Below are 19,816 nucleotides of genomic sequence, written 5' to 3'. Positions count from 1 at the left end.
GGAGGAGGAGAAAGAAGATTGAACTGAGAAAGAATTCCGCTGAAATGCAGAGGAGGAGGAGGACGGTGAGACTTAATAAAAGCTTCTGCGAGATGAGCTGGCAGGACAGCACTTTTTTTTCTTTCTGCTGTCGTGTGTCGTGGCACGGGAGTACAGGTCCGGGGAGGGGGGGGTCGAGGAGAGAGAGACATTTCATTCCAATAGTTATATTGAACCAGAGTAAACCACCTCTTCACATCTACCGTGTTGCTACCGGTAATCAACACCAACCCTATGGAATACATACTTGTCGGGGTTTTCCTTTTTTCAGGTATACACTAACAAGAGCAGCTAACTACATGGTGACTTGGTGTGTGTGTGTTTCTCGTTTTGTTTTGCTTCTTTTGGCCATGCCAAATGAGAGAGAGGGGGAAACGAAGAAACAAAAAAAAAAAAAAAGCCACATGGGAACCACACAGAGAAAACGCTACACCGGTGGTAATGCTATCCCCTGCAAGGCGAGAGTTGCTTTTTTTTTTGGGGGGGGAGTGGGAGAGGGTTTGATTAGGGACGGTGTTCAAGGCATTGTGAAAAGGAAAGTAGGTAAAACTTACTTCATGATTGATTCGTTTTATTTACCTGAACCCAGAATTGAATCACTGGACCCTGAAAACAAATGGGAAAAAGATGAAGAGGTATATTGGTATATATATATGTGTATGTTTACAGTCATGGCGCGATCGGCGCAGGGCCGCTGCAGCTACAGCCGTCCCGCGAGATCCGCACGCATGCCAGCGCCGACGGACAAGGGTTCGGGCGAGAGAGAGAGAGAGTGTGTGTGGTTTTTACGGAGTACGGAGTAGTCTATACTTACTTGGCCAACCTCTCTGGCTTGGGCTTGTTGCTCTGGGCTACCCCGGGGCGGAGCGGAATGACGGGGGAGTTTTTGTCTAATTTATCATGTTTCACGCCCCGTTGCCATGTTGGGGTTGCTAATATGCCAAATTAGACCAGGGGAGGGGGTTTCTGATGAAGCACGCAAAAAGGTGTCACTGGTCCCTTTTGGGTCGGGGATTTCTTCTTCTTTTTTTCTTTTTCCTTTTGGTCCTCTTGCTTCTTGTCCCTCTCGCATTTGCGCAAACGACTTTGCGGGGAGGAAGATGGGGGGGAAAGGACGCACGCTTGGAGAAGAATGGCAGCGAATGGCCTTTTTTTTTTTTTTTTTTTTGCCGGCCAGAGTTCAAGGCACAAGAGGTACAATGAACGAAGAAAAAGTGGCGTCATGTGCCATCGCTGCCTTATTGTAGACGACTATGCATCCGAGGCATTCTTCCCTCATGTCGTGGCGGTGGTGAATGTGCAGACTGTAGAGGGCCATGGTCGTCTCTAATGGGGCTACAGAGGATCAACAAAAGTAGATGACGATATAGATGTACATTTAGATTCGGTTTAATGGGCATTGGCTACACTTGGGGGGTTTTCCCCCTTGAAAACTAGTCTTTGGTTGGGAGAGAAACTTTGGTTTGTCCAGAAACACGACTATTCTTATAGAGCCCGCCATTCGTTAATACCGATACTGCATTTCTGTCAGCGATCGTTTTCGAAAGAAAAAGAAAGAACAGAAACGGCTCGCTCACCCTGAATGCCAGGTTCTCTTTGTCGGTCAAATCGTAAAACTCGCCGTGGCCTTGCTGCTGCTCCGTCGTGGCAGCCACCCGATCTCTCCGCCTGTTCTCGCAGAAATAGTAGGCCATCAGCACAAGAGTCAGCACACACGCTGCGCAGCTCGATGCGACAATGGTGACCTTGGCCGGGATGTATCTCGGCGCGTCATTGTCCTGAAAGGTCAACGGGCCGATAATATTGCCAACTCCTGAGGAACACGGGGCGTCAGCACTTTCAGACACGAGATTTCCCGCGCCTCAGCGGGTTGATAAGAGAGAGAGAGGTTGGAGGAAACTTACCAAATGACACGAGAAACAGGGCATTGACCGTCACCTTTTTCGTGTTGCCGGCAAAGTTGCACGACGAGTACGAGTAGATGAGCGCCATCGAGGACCCGATCAAGTTGGTCAGAAAGTTGCCCGCCAGCTGCGACGCCATGTCGTCCCTGGCCGCGAAGGCGACGAGCCCGCCGCCGAGCACGCCGCCGCAGGCGAGGAGGAAGACGATGCCCGCGCCGCTGGCGTTGAAGCGGCCGCCGAACCAGGCGACGGCGAGCGTCGAGGCGACGGCCGCGGCGCCCGACGCCACCGAGAGCAGCGCCGACGCCCTGGCCGAGAAGCCGAAGCTCTCGATGACGGCCGCCTGGTACGTGGAGACTGACCCGTTGGGCACGTTGGACAGCACGATGACGAGGCAGAGCAGCCACGCCTGCGGGTCGGCGAGGCACTCGAGCACCTGGCGCGGCTTGAGGCGCCGGTTCTGGATGCCCGTGCGGTTCCCGCGCACGCGCTCGACCGCCCAGACCCTCTCCGCGCGCGTGAGGAAGCCGGCCGTCATGGGGCTCGACGGCAGCAGCCGGGCGGCGAGCACGCCGATGAGCACCGTCAGCAGCCCAAACACGAGGAACATGACCTGCCACGACTTGAAGCTGCTGCCGCCGTCGTAGAACTGCAGGCCGTACGAGGCCAGCGCGCCGACAATCTGCCCGATGCCGGTGGACACGTACCAGATGCCCACGCGCAGGGGCTGCTCCGAGCGCTTGTACCACATGCCGGTGATGAGGATGAGCGCCGGCGCGACGACGGCGACGAAGCACCCGAGCAGGACCCGAAGAGCGACCAGCGCGGCCCAGTTGTGCGCACCTGAGGAGGGAGAACGGCGGCCCCCGTGAGTTTTCAGTTTCAAGACTTGTCTGGTGATGCCGTTGACCGTGGATCGGGTCCGGTCGCCTGTTCTTACGTACCAGCATTGGCCGCAACTGTGATGCCCCAGAGGATAATGTTGGCGCCGAGATACCGGGCCAGAGGTAGCCGTTGCATGAGGTATCCGGTGGGGAACTCGCACGCGATGAAGCTAATGTAGAAGATTGTGGCCAGCAGGGAAAACTGGTTGCCGGTGATGCCCGTGTCCTCCTTGATGCCCATGACGTTGGCGTAGTTCACTACCCAGTACCGCGCGCATGTTAGCGTTTACCGTCTACGAACCACACGTGCAAAACTTTGCTGAAAAAGGTGCTTCAAAAAACTTTGGGCTGCTCACTCAGTGTTTTATCCAGATACTGTAAGAAATAGCAACACGTTATCAGAGGCATGATGTGCCAATCAATCTTGCGCAGCAGTCGCTTTTCATCGCTCTCAGACATGTGCGGTATGTTCTCCTCGCCACTCAGGAACTTGAGCGCCTCGTCCACATCTCTGGTGCCGATTCGCTTGGTTGGCTCCTCTCCGTCCTCATAGTCCACATTGGTCGATATCTCTACAACGTCGCGAGTCATTGTGGTTCACGCGGAATCTTTCAATTTATCGCCGGGGAATATTTGGAATATTGCAAGGAAGCGCAAGCGTGTCGGTTCGCCGTCACAGTTATACCTGATAACGGAAGAAAGGCACGGAGGCACAGCCCAATTAGTTTATAAGGATTAACACGGTAGACAGAACTGATCGCCGTTGTCTGTTGCTCAGTTTCGAGGAAGAAGAAACGGCTCTCAGTTTTGTCCACCGCGCGGCTGCAATTAGACCAATGTGCTGAGCTTGCGTGCCTTGACAGGATGCGTTTCAATTAACCTATACTCCTCCCCCGCAAAATGTCCTCGCTATCGAAACGCCACCCCCGCGCTCGGGCCCCGCGGAGAGCCGTGTCGAGGGCTTCGCCCGGTGTAGCTAGGCGTTCCGAGGACTCCGAATGCGTTAAATAAGCATTTCAAGTCTGGGGATAAATCGGTGGCTGCGATTGTTGGTCTTGAGAGGTCCAGTTGTAAACGCCAAGAGACGATGTCTTTTCCGGCAGATTCCAACCTAGGAAAGTAGGGTGGAGAGAGTCTAGTGGGTATCTGGGGTATGGTGGATGGGATGAAACGCTGCACAGTATGCGCGGGGTGCGTGATAGAAGGCTGCTATCAATGTCACAGGATTTGTGATTTGACGCTTGGCGACCAACAGCACAACTTGATCGCCTACACACGACCAATTTCTCCGAGCACCTGTGACCACTGGCCGTTGACAATTCTAGTGGATGCGCTCCGATCCGTGAGAAATTGTAACGGCAGCACTTGCGCGAGGTTGCATGAAGCCAGCCCGTGCCCACTGCCCGTAGCTGGCTCGCATCATGAACGTCTCTACCTCCACGTCGGCACACGTTTGGTCTCCCTATGGTCAAGAGACTCCTCGTATGCGCTCGTACTCTCCACATACTTGCGTTTTCTTGAGCGCCCGCGCTCCTCTTCCTCCCAATGTGGGTCGCCAAAATAGCCACTATCGGTATCCGGAGAAGGGTCCCGGCAATCATCTCGAGGTTCATCGTCACTCCAATCATCCTCGTCGCAATCCGTATCTTTCGCCGACCTTGACCTCTTTGTTGGACTTTCACTCCTGGATTTTGCCGCACATATAGATAATTTACACTTCTCAGGATCTCGCCACTCAGTAGTACGTCGTGCTGTTGCCTCATCCCATACGAGAAGTAACCGGGACTCTCCCGTTAAGCCAAGAAAATTGCGGAAAACATTTGGAGAGAAGATAGTCCACGCGAATCTTGCGAATAAACATTCTAATGATGCCGCGTAAATGCTAGGATGCGCCTCCCGATTATGCCAAAGCTTTTGTAACTCGCCTCCTGTCGTAAGGCTGAAGACGTGTCCGACGAGGGCGTTGTCTCGAGTTTTCGAGGTCGTCGTCAAGTCTGCACTAGATTCTCGTTCTTTTTGAGATGCCTCACTGCAAGGCTTTGGGACAAAACAGAAGTGCCGCTCGTCAAACATCCCATGGACATCTGTTCGGAGCGTAATAACATTCGCGTGTGAATTGTAAGCATCTGTTGAAAAAGATAGGGCAGTGCCGCAACTGGTTCGAATTAGTAGGTCCCTGAAGCGAAGCAGCTCGTGTAGTGCTTACTCTTCCATGGCGTTATTGTTATACCAGCCCGACTGCTTCGCGGGCACTAGGTGCGCATTGTCAAGGCTGAAATAACAATCCGTCATGACGCAACGTCGCACACCCCGGTGCGAGGTCCCAAGGAAATGGGGTCTGATTCTTTCCCAGCAGGGCGGAAGATTGTGATGGGGAAATCGCCAGTCACGAAAGGTAGCAACTACAGGATATGGATCGGCTGAAGTCGAGGGGAGGCAGAAGAAGTAGCCTGATTCCCGAAGAATGCCGTCTGCAGGTGGATCGACCCGATTTTGACCATCTCTGTCAAGCGAAAAGTAGCCATCCCACCGGTTCCCAGCCAGCACGCCGCAGGCTGTATGGGCGACGTCGTAGTGAATGCCTCCGTCGTCGAAGGCGGGAAGGGATATCAGAGCATCGCGATTCGGCGGCTCATAGTCTTTTGAATTCGGGGAGTCTCCAGTATATTCTTTCCCATATCCGGGATGAAAGAACTTGATGACATTTGGAAGCTCGCCGATAGTTTCATCGCCACAGCGAGCCACATCACCGAAGCAGCGGCGCACAGACAAGGGCATGTTGCCTGGCCCAGGCGGGCGAAGATGAAAAAGGTGACGGTGTTCTCTTGGGCGCAAAGAATATTTGGTAGTTCTGACTGTTCTGGCGGTAGCGGAACCTGGGCGGAATTTGAGACAGCTATTGTACTATTGGATGTAAACGTTGATAGAGAATTGACATCACTAAGTACTTAGGTAGTGTTACTTACGAGGCAAACAACAAACGGGGAGCTGTTGTAGAAGGTACTTTGTTCTGTGTGTGGCTCTCTACAAACCAAAGGTACCGCCCGTGTTCCCCTAGCAATGCACTCTCGCCCCACTTCTGAGCCGCCCCCCCGGCCGGCCCAGCCTTTGAGACGGCTGCCTACTTACATAGCTGTATGGTACCTGTATGCTATAGCAACTGGATTATAGCTTTGCCGAAGAGGTAGCTGGGGATGAATAAAGGATCTTTATAATGCATTTGCTGAGCTTGTATGGCTGCGCTGGCTACTTGGCGGTTCTGTACTAGTAGAAAGCTGCTCTGGCTGTGGCTAACTAGAATACTCTCGCTTCCTACCTAGCAAGATTGGCCGTACCAGAAAAGTGCTGGGTGCGCACAAGATGAGATTGATGGTGATGTATTCTCTGGGCTGATGTGTGAGAGCCAAGCTGGCTGTACACTGTGTGTAGCTGATGGAGTACCTCGATCAAATGCCACGCAGTAAATGGACAATACGTAACGCTTCCACCCGTGACGGGGACATCATTCTGCATTGCCAAAAAGAGGTCAATAAAACGTATTTTTTTCGAGACGAATCAGCTGGGCAGTTGGCTTGTAGACTGTGGAAACTGTCACTGATGAAAAGTACCGCTTTGACTATAGTCTACCTTTGAGGTTGGCTTCAAGCGCAAGCTTAGGACCGTCCTTAACCAAACGCAGAACCCTTCGAGTTGACATGGTGTTTTTTTTAGACATGAATAGTTCAAGGCCCACATGGTTTCGACGCCTTCTCTTCTCTACTATACCTGTGTGGAGTATTAATCGGGTGAATACACAAAGTGTAGAATATGAATCCGGCCACCAAGCAAGTCTGTGAAGCTCTCTCCAAGCTTGCAATCATCAAAGATTGCCGGGGTCTCGGTAAAGGCATTCCCCCAACCACCACCACCGCCCGATTCAGTCGAGGATGGTCTGGTGTAGGAATATGGTGAGCTCATGGGTCGAAGCCGCAGACGGTCATCGGCTGGCACGTCACTTCTCCATCTTTTTCAACCCGGCTCATACCGCAGTGTGAGTTTTGTTTTTGATGCATGTAAACATATATGCCCACCACTAATGAACCTCTTTCATCAACCAGCTAGGAGGAGCGGAGAGCTTTATATCCCGGTGGCATACGTTCTGGGGAGATGCCGAGCCACAGCAGGAATCCAGCATCTACATGACAGTCGCGGATGAGATACTCCCTGACTGCCTGCGAACCACGAGTGCCAGCCGCCCAATACTCGGCCAGCTCCAAAGTCTGTGGAGCTCTCGGGCCAAAAACTGCCAATTGCCCAGGATCCGCATTCTGCTCCTCAATCAGAAACTTGACCATGCTGCCACGCGAGTGCATGACGGCAGCAGCCAAGGCGCTGCCGTATTGCCCAAACTCTAGATGGTCATTTACCGCGGCGCCGTGATCAATCAGAAAGCGAGCCCCCTCTACCCAGTCCCCGAAAGCAGCTGCTGCCAGGGGACTGCCGAGAACCCCAAACTTTGGTTTGCTGGTCGGGTCCGCGCCGTGCTCTACGAGCAGCTTCAAGCATCCGAGATCACGCTCCCTGCTGGCAGCGGCGGCCGCCAGAGCGCTGCCGAAAACTCCAAATCTCATCTCCATGTTGACTTTCGCACCCTGCTCCAGAAGAAAGCGGGCACAGTCGATTCTGTGCATAGTGACGGCAGCAGCTAGCGGGCTCCCAAAACGGCCTGCTCGAATAGTCGGATTCACATCCGCCCCTCGATCAACGAGAGCTCTCAAAATATCAATTTGGCCGTGGTAAGCCGCAGTGACCAATGCGGATCCAAAATAGCATTCATAGCGTTCACCCTGACCGCCGGGCATGTTGCTGCAATTCTTACTGTGGTCCGCGCCCGCCTCCAACAGGAGCTGCACATGCTCGAATCTTTTCATGAGCGCTGCTTCGCAAAGAAAAGTGTGATGTTGTGGGCGATTCGGGTCTGCTCCCTTGTCCAAGAGTAGTCGGGTGATTTCAATGTTGCCACAGTAGATTGACATGCCCAGCGCACTATGCTCTTGCTGCTCGACGTCTCTGTTGAGGTCACACCCCCGGCAAATAATATCCCGGGCGAGGTCGGTGTGTCTGGAAAAGATGGCGCGAATGAGCAAGTCTGGCAGCAGAGTCGGGTCGAGGTCCATGTCCCACCATCCTCTCAAGCTTCGATGGAGGCCCATGGTAACAATCGCAAAAACAAAAGTTATGCCGGGCTTGACCATCTCGAGCTCGAATCCATGGGCAAGGAGCAAGAATGTGTCGAAGAGCATCCCAGAAGCGTAGAAATACTTGAAAAGCATGGGGTACGCCGTCGAGAAGGTCTGCGGCGTCGCACCGAGAAGTCCTTTCAAAGCCTGAGCCACATCCGTTCCGCAATCTTGATCTGACAGATGGTGGATGTGATGCAGCCAATTTCTCTGAATATAACGTTGAAACGGATGACGAGGATTCAGATAGTTATCCGGCTCCTCGTTCTCTTTTCTCATCCAGCTTTGAATTGCTTCCTGGTCGTTCAGAGAGAGTAAATCCGGAGGGAGATTTGAGCAACAGTCTTTTAAACAATCAGTCAAGACTATTACCACCTCCCTTTTAGCGTTTTGAATCCACGGACCGCCCTTGGCCTCGAAATGTTCCGCCACTGACGCGTGCGGGAACTTCCAGACTTCAAGTTTCGAGTCGACCACGATCAAGTTCCGAGATATAATCTTGAGAGTGTCCTCGTTAATGTCTGACGTGCTCAAGGAGTTCTCGCCATCCGCTTGCAAGGTTTCCGCACGGATTGCCGCCAACAACGTGGAGGTTTTCATAGGGTCACGGGCGCACAGAACCCATCTTATGGCCCGTTGCAACAGTACACGTTCGTGACCCTCGGAGCATTGACCGTATATCTCGTCGTACAAGGTCGACAGCGTCGGTGGGAGCTTTCCGAGCCTCTCCATGATGTCGGAATTCATGTTCAGCTGTTTGAGCTGTTCCAGCTGCAAATACGCCCACCTGAACCTGTTTTTGTAACCGTCAGCCTAGTCGTGGAGATGGCAGGATGCAACCGACATTCCGTCGCTCGTGTTCACGAGCGTATCGCACACAAGCTTCTTTGTCTCTGGGGTGATGCGTTTCCAATTCATAGGGCTATTGTCAACAGCTTCGGTCACAAACTTCTCAATATCGGCAAGATTGTCCTTGGTGCTGATTCGGATCAGCATTCGCGGGGACTCGAATGACGAGAAACAGTCTTCAATGTCGGACTGCGGACGACTAGCTATAAACACTTTCAACGGGCGAATGCTTGTCTGAAGCAGGCGCTTAAAAAGCTCGGCAAGCTGCTGACTCGATTCTTGCTCACATTCATCCAAGGCATCCAGAACAATGGTCGTCTTGGGGTAACTGTCAATCATCTGCGCCAACGCGATCTCGCAATCTTTGATGTCTATGTCGTTTTGGATTTGCTCTCTCTTCTTATAGAGAGCATAAGCGCTTTCGTGGATCCTCTCGGTGCGACGAGGTATCTCGCTGAGTTGTCGAATATAGCTTCGCATGATGGAGCGAAAGTTCCGCCGAGTCGGATCACCTCTGTCGCAGTAGAAAAAGGCAAACCCTTCATCACCATCACCGTACTGTGTCTGAGTGGCTTGATCACGAATCATGTAGCGACCAATCACCTTAGAAGACAGGAACGACTTTCCGGTACCAACTGCAAAAAAGAAAAAAAAACAGTCAGTGATGCTGCGAGTCATCGCGTTGCGAGAGGGACACTCACTGTCGCCTTGCAGCCAAAATATCGAAGAACAAGCCGCGTCTTCCCATTTACGAAATTCAGAATGTCTCGTCAGCCACTCGCAGGTGCCTTTGGTTCTGTTCTCAATCTTTTCGTTGTGATGAGCACCAACTGGAACATTGCTGATGTAATTCATAGCTCTCATCCTGTCATGAGTTTCAAGTCTCGTAAGCACCGCTGCAACGCCGTCATCGACGCGCTTCAGTGGTGCTTCCAGACTGAGCAATAGTTTTCGATGCTCGGAGCCTGCTCGAGCATCGCAGGCCAGGGCTGCGTGCCGCATATCCTCTTCAAGAGCCTTTACTTTTGCTACTCGTTTCTCACCTTGGCCAGGGTCCACGAGTGCAAGGAGAAATCGGCTCAAATTTTTCTTTCGTAGGTTCTCTTTCACAAAGAAGAGAAAATCCAAGCAGCCTTTATACGCTTCAATTATCACTTGCCGCAGATGCTCCGAGTCTGTCGATTCGGGGGAGTCGCAGATGTATACTTCTTCATAAACTCTGCCGCGCCTCACACAACACAAAACCCGATCTGCGCATCCCATTATGGCCACAAGGTCCTCGCATTGTGTCACATTGGCCTGAGAACTTGTCAGTTTTGAGTCACATACCGGCCCTCATACGCACCTGTAAAAGCGCCTTGACCGCGGACCAGACAGCGGTAGACGGTGCAGGCGAAAAGGCGATTGCAACGTCTCCGATCGCAGTAACCACGGAGACGACCCTATTTGCATAATCTCTCCATAGAATATCGCGGTCGCCGACCGTCAGTTTCGGTGATTCTTTCATATGTTTCTCCTCCGCGCGGCGGACGATATCCACCAGCTCCTTGACGGGGTCATCAGCGATGGCATTCGATGGGATGCTATCGATCCAGGTTCGAGTTTTGGGGTCGACCAAGTTGCAAGCTTCTTGCCATAGACTGAGTTTCTCCCCGGGACTATTGCATACGGCCGAGTTGTGTTTATCGGCCCGAGGAGAAATTGGATCTTGTCCGGCGGCGTGGGATGATGGCGTTTGCAGTCCAGCGGAGGACGACGAGGCCAATGTTTCGGCGTCGCGGCTCGACAAAGCATGGGATCCGTGACTAGTTCGACCTCGCAAGGATGACCGGATCGCAATGGACGCAGATGGTGCAGTGGTGCCTGCTCGATTTGAAGAGTTCCGGGTCTGTGACCGGCCCTTGCGCGGCTTCTCGAAGCAAGACGCGAGAATGGACAGGCACCCGGCGTCAGACTGACCAGGACCGGCCATGGGGCCATGAGGATGCTTTCGCTATTGACTTTATTGACTTGTGAGGAATGGCAGGGTGCAAAATGAGAAGGCCGATGGGACGCGTACTTCTTCACCTATAGGCAGTCCACCAGCCATAATCCGACCTACCCCTCAGAGGATTATACATGACCGAAACTGACATTGGTATCCACCAACAATGCATCTCGCCTTGACGTGTTCAGGCTGCTTGTAAAGCACCCCTATTTGCTAATCAGTGAGCAGCCGAGGTGTTTAAGCGCCCGGCCCACCTGCAGGTCTGAGGCAGACAAGGCAGCCATGCAGCCATGCAGGCCTGGCGGTCTGGCTTCCGTTCTTTTTTTTGCACACAATTGTGGCTCGAGTCCATGCAAAGCCTGCGCGATCTACTTGGGCCGTGGGTGCGCGATGAGCCGTGTACTCTATCAGCTTACAAGTACTATTGCGGCGCAGCTACCATGACCGTTACTTGACACATGTTCGCTCAAAGTCTCAAGGGTGGCTCGGCCAAATCGGTGATGGTGTAGATGCCAGCTCAGGAAGCATGTTTGGGAACGGCCTCTCTGCTGCTGCTGCTGCGCCGGCCCATCGTAGAGCGCGAACCGGCGTACCGCCGCGGACCCGTCCTTGCTTGCGAGGCCCGCCTCGTTGCAGAGCAAGACGCCGTCGCCCGCCGGGACACGCCGAGTCTCTGCGACATGACAGAGTATACGACTTGCTCCCCGTACCTGTGGGCACCTTTGCACTGCTGACCCTGGTGCGGGCAGACCTCCGCCACGGCGGCCGGCCGGGCATGAAGCAGCGCCGTGAATGGTTCCTGGGACTTTTTGGGGCCTTGGTCGGGCTGGCGTCGCTGCGCAGGAGCAAAATATGTGGCTTGCGCGGTCAATGTCGTGGACGGGTGTAGCATACTTTTGATTGTGTCGTCATCGACGGCACTTATGGTGACGAGCCGAGCTTCGTTTGAAAACCGTGAAAAAGATTGCCTCGTTAGTTCCGGAGTGATGATTGACACGCCGCATCTTGTGTGCTCTTTCCAATTCGCTCGACGTCATTCTCCAAGTGACGAGATAATGCAGAAGGGGCGTTCTACGTCGGCTGTGCCAGCCTTGTTGCCCACGTCCAGATGTAGCAAGAACTGCTCGGCAGCCACCGCGCGTTCACCAGCAAGCCGGCTGTTGTAGAGTATCAGTATTATTCACCAGCTAGCTGGCACGTTATATAGTGTACGATGGAAGGCCGGTTCATCACCGACGACCCTTCTTCTCTCTGCGTCTGATCCACCATCTTTTTTTTGTGTCCCCTTCAACATCAAGAGTGCGTGTCACCGTCATGATGGAATTTCAAAACGCCAGCCGATCCGCATGCAAAAACCTACATACCTTCCTCGTCCTGTTTTCTTTTTTTACAAGAATTTTGTCCCCAATTCTAAGCATTTGCCCTTCTCTCGTAGCAACTTGGAAGGGGGCCAACCAATACTCCAAGCCCGCCAACCCCCCCTCTTCTCTCTTTATACTGCTTAAATCAGGTGCTTGGAGCGGAAGTAGGCGCGCAGGTACATGATCTGCCAGGCCCAGAGGCCGATGAGCAGCCAGGTGGTGCCGACGCCGAACCACTTGACGCGGGTGTTTGTGCTCTCGTTGGTGTCGCGCAGCTTCTGCTCGCGCGAGCGCAGGTACTCCATCTCGCGGACGACCTCGGCCGTCATCTCCTCGATGCGGCGGAGATCGGCCTCGACGGGCTTGAGCTTCTCGTTGGCCTGCACGGCGGACCAGTCGCGCGCGTCGGCGCCAATCTCGACGTCGAGCTCGATATCGCGGATCGAGGGGGAGGGGCGGTGGGCTAAGAGGGTCACGGATTGTCTCGTCAGCACCTGAATCTTTTGTGTCCTCTTGTTTTCTTTTCAAATCCAAATTCTTGCAAATTCCAAGAGATACATACATCCAGAAAACAGATTCTCGTAGCAGACGTCAAACCAAGCGTCCGAGTGGGAGGTGAAGACGACGCGGTTCTCGCCAACCACGTCCCGAGGACGACCGTACTCGTTGCCGAGCGCATCGCGAATCTGCTCACATAACCGTCATATTAGCATCAACAGGGGCTTCTTTCCAGCGGCTAATCCAACCGCCCTTTCCCCCTTCCCCATTATAGCAGGTAAACCTTACGTGGATGTTGATCACCATGCCGTCGCCCTTGTGGCCGCCGATGGTCGACTTGACGGCGACCATGGTGTCGCGGTTGACAAAGTTGCGGATGCAGCGCTCTTTGCGGTGGCTCTCGCCGCCCGTGTGCGCGGCCAGCTCGAACTTGAGCGCGCTGGCGACGCCGACGAGGAGGAGCAGGCTGCAGAGCCACTGCAGCGGCGATCTGGAGACGACGGCCATTTTTTTTCTTCTTCTGGTATTGCGTGAACCCTTGTTATATTTCCCTATTCGTTTGAATGTCGAATTGGGCCCTTGCGTCTCGTTCTCTCTGTGGCAAAGGGGGGGTTTCGTCGTCGTGCTGTCGAATAGTCCAAGAGTTCGAAGGGGAGGAAACTGACAAGTTGTCGCGTTGGCCAAAAATCCGCCTCCCCCCCTTCAGCTACTTAGTACGGCCTCTGGACAAGCTTCAAGGTGGCCTCGCCTTTGTCAGGGGCTCTTGGGGCTTGGCTGCGCCAATCACAAGCTTGCGCTTGCTGGGCTCCCGCTCGGGTACTTGTATTTTGCTGGCCCAGCTCACTGCGACACGAGTACCACCGCACAAATCACGTGTGGGGCATCGATGCCTGGGACATTTTGATCTCGTCGCGCGACAAGATCAAGAGAGAGAGAGATAGCTTCAGTGTCCAAACCCGCATCGCAAACGCCTTCCCTTGACCACTGCCGCAATGCCGAAATGTGAGTATCCGAGTTTCCCCCAAATCCAATCCCGCAAATTGAAAAAAGCCGAGGAACCTCCTGCTAACGCATCTCTTAGTCTTTTGTAAGCCTTTCTCCGCGCGACGCTCGATGCCGATTCCGACTCGAACCAAGCAAACATTTGTAACTTTTTGGCTAACTCATTTACCTTTTTCTTTCGGCTTCTCTTTGAAATGTAGGCGACTACTGCGATGTCTACCTCACGCACGACTCGATGAGCGTGCGCAAAGCACACAACTCGGGTCGCAACCACCTGCGCAACGTCGTCGACTACTACCAACGTTCGTTTTTTTCCATCTCCCCCTCCCGACTTGCTCGCCTTTCTTTTTTTGTTTGGCTTTGCGCGACAGCCTAGGTAGCATTGTTTTACCCTTGCATGACTGACTTGCTGCGGATAAACAGAAATCGGGCACGAAAAGGCCCAGTCCGTCATCGACAGCATCACCTCCTCCTACGCCGCCGAGGGCCAGGCCCACGCCAACCCCATGCTCCCGCAGAACCAGCCCGGCGCGCATCACGGCTTCCACCACCACCACCCGCCGCCGCCGTTTCCCTTTCCCGGAGGAGCACCCGGCGGCGGTGCGGCGGGAGGACCGCCGCCGCCGTTCCCCGGCCTGCCTGGCGCGCCTCCCGGTGCCTTTCCCTCTGGCCTCCCTCGTATGTCCACCTACCCTCCCCCCCCCTTCCCCCCCAACGCCTCCTTTGCGGGTTGCTAGAATGTCATGTCCGTGTTTTGAAAGAGTTGGCGCTGACGTGTACCCCCCCCCTTGTTTCTGAAGCCCCTCCGGGTGGTCGCGGCGGACCTATGCCGCCCTTTCCGCCTCCCGGCCCCAACGGCCTGCCCATCCCTCCGCCCGGTGGCCTGCCGTTCCCGCCACCCGGCGGCCTGCCTTTCCCGCCGCCGGGAGGCTTGCCGCCCAACTTCCAGTTCCCGCCGCCGCCCGGCGCTGGTGGCCTGCCGCCGCCTGGCTTCCCGAGTGGCGGGCCTCCGCCTCCCGGCCAGGATCCTCGCCGGTAGACAATGGAGCTCTAGTCTCTCTTCTGTGTAAACTCCAAAACTCTTAAAATTTAGAGGCAAGCAAGATGAGGCGGAGAAAAACAAAGGGAATTGAAAAAAGGAAAGAAGAAGAGAAGCAGATTTCAAGTGCGGGAGAAGGATAGTTTTGTGTGCTTTGCAAGGTTTAAACTGGTGGCGTTCATCACATCACAGGGCAGATATCGGCGTTCTGGTTCAGTATTCACAGCCTTCTTGTTATGCATATATGTACTTGATAAGTGTTGTAACAAAACATGACTTGAAAATGTAAAAATCAAGGTTTAAAAAAAAGACCAATCAATCTTTACGGTAAATGACAACAAAATTCAATTGATTGCTTTCACTGTTTTGAGGAGCCAGCCTTCTTTGTGTGTTGCGTGCGTACGTTCCGGTCCCTTTTCCCCATCTTCCACGCCGCTGCTGCATGCAGCATATATACATCCGTCGTCCTCTGTCGATATGAGAAGAAACAAAAATGTTAAAAAAAGCAAACAAAAAACAAGGGAACCATGTGCCCCTATTATATATCAACAAAAACAACCATCCCATCTCTCTGTCCCACCGCCAGCAAAATGAAAAAAAAAATGAAAAATTTGCAAGCAATCCCGTGCCAATCCCTCCCATCATCACTGGCGCCTCTCCAGCAAAAATAAAAAAAACAGCAATCTCGTTTCTCTTCTTTCCCAATCCCCCTTGCCATCGTTGATGAGTGCAAATGTCAAAGCGCTAAAAATAAAACTAACAAATCCCGTCGCATCTGCTGCTTTCCGTCGATAAAGACGTCTTCTTCTTTTATTCATTGTATCGTATAAGTCGTAAGCAATCGTAAACTGGTATCAATCTTGTGATTGTGTTTTGTGTGTTTTGTGTGTGTGTGTCTTGTCATCATGTCAAGTTTCATGGCATCGTAATGTGTGGTAAAGGTGCTTTGTTTCTGGTCATGGTATGCAAAAAAAATGCAAAATGCAAATGGTTTGTCGACTCAAAAGTCGGAAGGGTTGGTTTTGACGGGTCCCCGATTGCCCCAACTGTTGCCGCGTCGAAGCACCTCGCCAACGCCATCGCGGACTTGGGTCGGCGCGCTGATCATCTGACGCAGCTCCTGCGTCCTCTTTTCACGCCGCTTTTCATTCAGGATCCGTGGAATGTTGGGAATGTCTTCCAGCTTGTCACTGAGGGAGAAGCGTCGACGGCGTCGCCCGCTTGTTCCGGAATGCACCGTCTCTGCGCGGCCAAGTGCGCCTGGGCGCCAGAATGATCGCGGTTGCCCTGTGGAAGTGGATAGATGTAGCTGCTCCAACTGCCCACTATCGGGACGGGGTGACATGCGTAGGGAGTCAAGGCTAGCGCGGCGTTGCATTACTCGTAGATTTCCGCTGGGAGTGCGGCGAATGATTCGACGCTCTGGCCAGCTCGTACTCTCCTCCACAGGGTACTGCCTCTCTCGAGTTGGCAAGACTGCGAATGTGTTCTTCATGCGAGTGCTAAGGCTTCTCCTTGGTGGGCCAGGGCGGTTGTCCACAAGTGGATATCGATATACAGTGTCGCGCTTGCTATGATGAGGGCAGCTGTCGCCATACTCACACTCGTCGTCATCGTCGTATTGGGGACGCCACAAGGGATGCAGCTTCTCTCGCTCCACTGGCTCCTCGCCCGTCTTCTTGGGCGCAACCTCGCCATCAAGCTCCGCTTCAAGGAGCAAACGAGATTTCGGCTCCAGACCCAGCGAACGTGAAAGAGAGAATGTACGGGTCAGTCTGCCAGGGGGTTTGGCCGAGGTTGGTGGGTAGTCGAGAGAGTTGCGGCGACGGCGGCTGAAAGCTCGTTTAAGCAGAGATTCTCGTCTTGGTGGGCTCGTTTCGAAGAAGTTGCCCAATCTTCTGTCACTTTCGTGAGCCGGCGTAGCTCCAGACGGTGTGGCGGGAATCAAATTGAGCACAGGAGGATGCGCAGGAGGCTGCGGCGGTGCTCGTGGGTTGCGCAGCGGAGAATCGACGTCTTCCGTCGTGGGCGACTGCTCTGGAGGTGTCGCAGGCAGCTCGCCCTGGGTGCCGGTGGTAGTTATGGTTGGAACGAGAGGATGCCACGCCCCAGCTCGTGCTACACTGGAAGCGTCTGACGGCCGGGCAGAATGGTTCACCATGACGACAGACGAGTTCTGGTGCTGGTACATATGTACCGCGAGCGCCTCGGAGAGCTCCGGCGCAGTTCCGGTGGTAGCGACTGACGTGACAGAGAAGGGGGTATTTCGAGACGAGTATTTCTTGGTGCTCATCCCATCCTCGGTAGGGTCTAGCAGTGGGCTGAGCGGGATGTCACGACCGAGCTGAGATTCAGAAGGCTTTCCAGATGAAATCGGCGCCAGCGCAGGGCCGGCGACGGGGAGGGTTTCCCCTTTTTGACGCTCTGATTGGCTTGCTTTGACTGACTTGATTGACCTGATGGAGTTGGCCGACCTGGCCTCGTCCTCCTTTCGCTGCAAGGCATTATGCGCCCGAATGCTCTCGGCCGTCAGGGAGTTTGTGCGAGAAACGTTCCGGCTGGTCGGGGCGGAGAGCGATGACGAGCGAGGCGGGATACCTGGAGGAAAATCCATGGTTCGTTCATCGCCGGGGCTTCTGCCAGGGTTTCTACCACGGGACATGGACGCCGATCGTGACGTGTCCAAAGAACCTCGAGGTCGCTGAGGCGAGCCAACGCTGGCAGATCTCTTGGAGCGCCTGCTAGAAGTAGAGCGCAGTGAGGGCTCGCGTGATTTACTGCGGTTGGAAGAGCGCCGGTCCGGCACGACGATGACTGGGATACCGCCACTGCTCAAAATCTCGCGGCGTGCTCTAGTATCTCCGATGGCATGACCGGACGTGACCTGGGTACTGGGGGGTCGACTGCGGTCGCGGGAGCCTGGGCTTTCGTGGCGGTTACGCTGGGGTTGAGGGAGACGCCTGTGGCCGTCGAAGCTGCCACCCGACGACCTGTCAGGAACAGGCAGAGACTGTCGCAAGAGGGTTTGTTTCTTGACGTGTCGGAGAGTGCGTCTTCGCTGGGGCGTTTGGGCGGGGCCGTTCATGACGATGACTTCAACGACGGCCGAAGAGCTGGATCGCGCAGATGTGGCCGAAGATCTGCGAGCGTCGATACTGGCAGAGGTTTCAGAAATGGATCGCACCGAAGAGCTAACCGGGGATGCTTCTATCACTGCATTATCTCGAACATGGATGTGGCGTGCGGCGCGAGTGGCAGCGGTGGGAGTGACGACGTCGTCCTCAAGCACCTCGCGCTTGGCGGCAGACGACGATTTGGCGACAGGTGACGAGGTAATGATGGGAGTCTTGGGAACCGAGCGCTTTCGCTTGCTGACGACTACGTGAGGGCGGCCTCCGTCCTGCTGGTTTTCATGGCGGCGGTCGATTGCCAGCTCTTGCGCCGATTCCCACTGACCGTCGAATTTGCGAAATTCATTCATGGTGCGTGGCGTGAGCTGTGGCGCGCTGGCGGGGAGAATTTCCGGGACCGAGGCAGAGGCTGACATTTCAGGAGCACGCAGGATGGTAGCGTGGGCGGTTTGCGCCGAATTCTTTCGGGATCTCAGAGCAGCGCGGGCATGGTCGTCCTCGGAGAAGGGTTCTTCGCGGGCGGTCGTGAAGGAGTCGTTGCGAGAGTCGGTCGGGGTGGCGCCGGAGGAGGATTGATCCCAGTACGGCTGGCGGGCAGATCTCAAGGCAGTTTGAGGCTGCGGAGGTGTTACGTCAGGAGTCGGTGGGCTTCTTTGGTCGGGAGGCGTGACGGGGGGTTTGCGCAGGGCAAGGGGCGCAGGAAGATGCAGTCTGGCAGGTTCCGAGGTGGTCGGGCTGGGGTCCAGTGTGGGGTGGCTGCTGGAAGACGCACGAGAGTGCGCCGGGGGTGTTGGGGGAGGGTCAGGACCAGCAGACGAGGACGAAGCAAAGCGACGAGATGTGGGCTTGAGGGCCTGCGAGGCGGGAGACGGGGCCGTGTGGGCAGCGGAGGAATTAAAGGCGTAGGAGGCATCGAGAACTAGGCGATAGGCGTCCGAGGCGGCACGGGAAGGTGGCGCGTCGGGAGCAAGGTCCATATCATTTGGCGGGCGAGGCAAGGTCTTGTGCTTCTTGAACTGCCTGGGAGAAGGGACCAAAGGGTCGGAGAGGGCCTGGTACATGTGCTCTGTCGACGATCCCATGATGGTCGGCGACGGAGCGAGTGGCGCGGTCGCAAGCATACTCGGCATGAGCGGAGGGTGGGGAGGAGCTTAAGGGATCATGGATACTGGCGAGAGAGCTGGCGAGATGAGGCGGCGGGGGTGACTATCGAGGGAGAGAGGGTCGGAGGAGAAGGAGACGTGAGGTGGAGGCAGCAGAGTCTGCGCAGCGCATGCAGGCGAGGGAAGCGAAGACGAGACAGACGAGGTGGTGCTGAAGCGCAGGCAAGTCTGGTGGCGGGAGATGCTGGCCTGGGGTTTTGTCGAGAAGAAGGCGAGGAAGAGGTCGAAGAGGGCGTCGGGGAAGAAGGCCCAAGGACAAGAAGCAGGAAAAAAAAGCCGGTTGATTAACGAGGACCAAGACTGCGACTCAGACACGAAGAGCAGGCAGGATGGGAAGAGATTACTGCGTCAACGGCGGAAGAGGTTGAGCCGAGCTGGCGGGAGGCCGGGTGAGACACGGGTTGGAAGGGGGAAAAAAGAGAGAGGCAGTCGAGGTCGCAAAGGTTGAGTGAGAGCAGAGAGGTGAGAAGATCTGGCGTTTCGTACAATCGTGAATCAGGCAGAGGCATGCATGACGGACGCTTGGCGAGGAGCGGTTGCTAGGGAGGGCCTGTTTCGAAGTGTGCGAAGTGTGTTGGAGAAATTTTGGAGAGAAGAGAAATATGGATAGGTAGGCGGGTAAAGAGAGAGAGAGGGTGAGAGTGTGCGAGAGAGGCGCACAGGCAGGGCCAGGGTTTGGTGAAGCCGTTATAGCGACAGTAACAAGTACCTATCATGTAGAGATTTAATCTTTACTTTTT

General features: G+C 54.6%; 6 protein-coding genes across 6 annotated transcripts; 1 reads left to right on the top strand and 5 right to left on the bottom strand.

The window, feature by feature from the left end:
* Window positions 1-1,543: 1,543 nt before the first annotated feature.
* Window positions 1,544-3,418, bottom strand: V2A60_004328 (uncharacterized protein; the record flags this gene model as incomplete). Its single annotated transcript, XM_083255649.1, has 5 exons — window positions 1,544-1,555; window positions 1,617-1,852; window positions 1,944-2,786; window positions 2,888-3,085; window positions 3,184-3,418. 5 exons carry the CDS (start codon window positions 3,416-3,418, stop codon window positions 1,544-1,546), a joined length of 1,524 nt encoding a protein of 507 aa, XP_083111775.1.
* Window positions 3,419-6,924: 3,506 nt separating this feature from the next.
* V2A60_004327 (ankyrin repeat domain-containing protein) lies at window positions 6,925-10,867 on the bottom strand (the record flags this gene model as incomplete). The annotated part of the gene is made up of 5 exons (XM_083255648.1): window positions 6,925-8,390; window positions 8,451-8,839; window positions 8,891-9,530; window positions 9,597-10,194; window positions 10,241-10,867. 5 exons carry the CDS (start codon window positions 10,865-10,867, stop codon window positions 6,925-6,927), a joined length of 3,720 nt encoding a protein of 1,239 aa, XP_083111774.1.
* A 532-nt stretch (window positions 10,868-11,399) lies between these two features.
* On the bottom strand, window positions 11,400-11,774 carry V2A60_004326 (uncharacterized protein; the record flags this gene model as incomplete). Its single annotated transcript, XM_083255647.1, has 1 exon — window positions 11,400-11,774. The coding sequence occupies one exon, from the start codon at window positions 11,772-11,774 to the stop codon at window positions 11,400-11,402; it is 375 nt and encodes a 124-aa protein (XP_083111773.1).
* A 609-nt stretch (window positions 11,775-12,383) lies between these two features.
* V2A60_004325 (emp24/gp25L/p24 family/GOLD-domain-containing protein) lies at window positions 12,384-13,248 on the bottom strand (the record flags this gene model as incomplete). Its single annotated transcript, XM_083255646.1, has 3 exons — window positions 12,384-12,706; window positions 12,806-12,929; window positions 13,030-13,248. 3 exons carry the CDS (start codon window positions 13,246-13,248, stop codon window positions 12,384-12,386), a joined length of 666 nt encoding a protein of 221 aa, XP_083111772.1.
* Window positions 13,249-13,733: 485 nt separating this feature from the next.
* V2A60_004324 (U1 small nuclear ribonucleoprotein C) lies at window positions 13,734-14,782 on the top strand (the record flags this gene model as incomplete). The annotated part of the gene is made up of 5 exons (XM_083255645.1): window positions 13,734-13,743; window positions 13,823-13,828; window positions 13,944-14,045; window positions 14,167-14,421; window positions 14,544-14,782. The coding sequence occupies 5 exons, from the start codon at window positions 13,734-13,736 to the stop codon at window positions 14,780-14,782; spliced, it is 612 nt and encodes a 203-aa protein (XP_083111771.1).
* A 1,000-nt stretch (window positions 14,783-15,782) lies between these two features.
* V2A60_004323 (uncharacterized protein) lies at window positions 15,783-18,995 on the bottom strand (the record flags this gene model as incomplete). Its single annotated transcript, XM_083255644.1, has 1 exon — window positions 15,783-18,995. One exon carries the CDS (start codon window positions 18,993-18,995, stop codon window positions 15,783-15,785), a length of 3,213 nt encoding a protein of 1,070 aa, XP_083111770.1.
* Between the last annotated feature and the right edge of the window lie 821 nt (window positions 18,996-19,816).

Source organism: Cordyceps javanica, chromosome 3 (genome assembly GCF_051103115.1).
Source record: "Cordyceps javanica chromosome 3, complete sequence".
Taxonomy (NCBI): Eukaryota; Fungi; Ascomycota; class Sordariomycetes; order Hypocreales; family Cordycipitaceae; genus Cordyceps; species Cordyceps javanica.
Note: the sequence above shows the minus strand (reverse complement) of the source record. Positions and strands in the feature narration are given on the sequence as shown.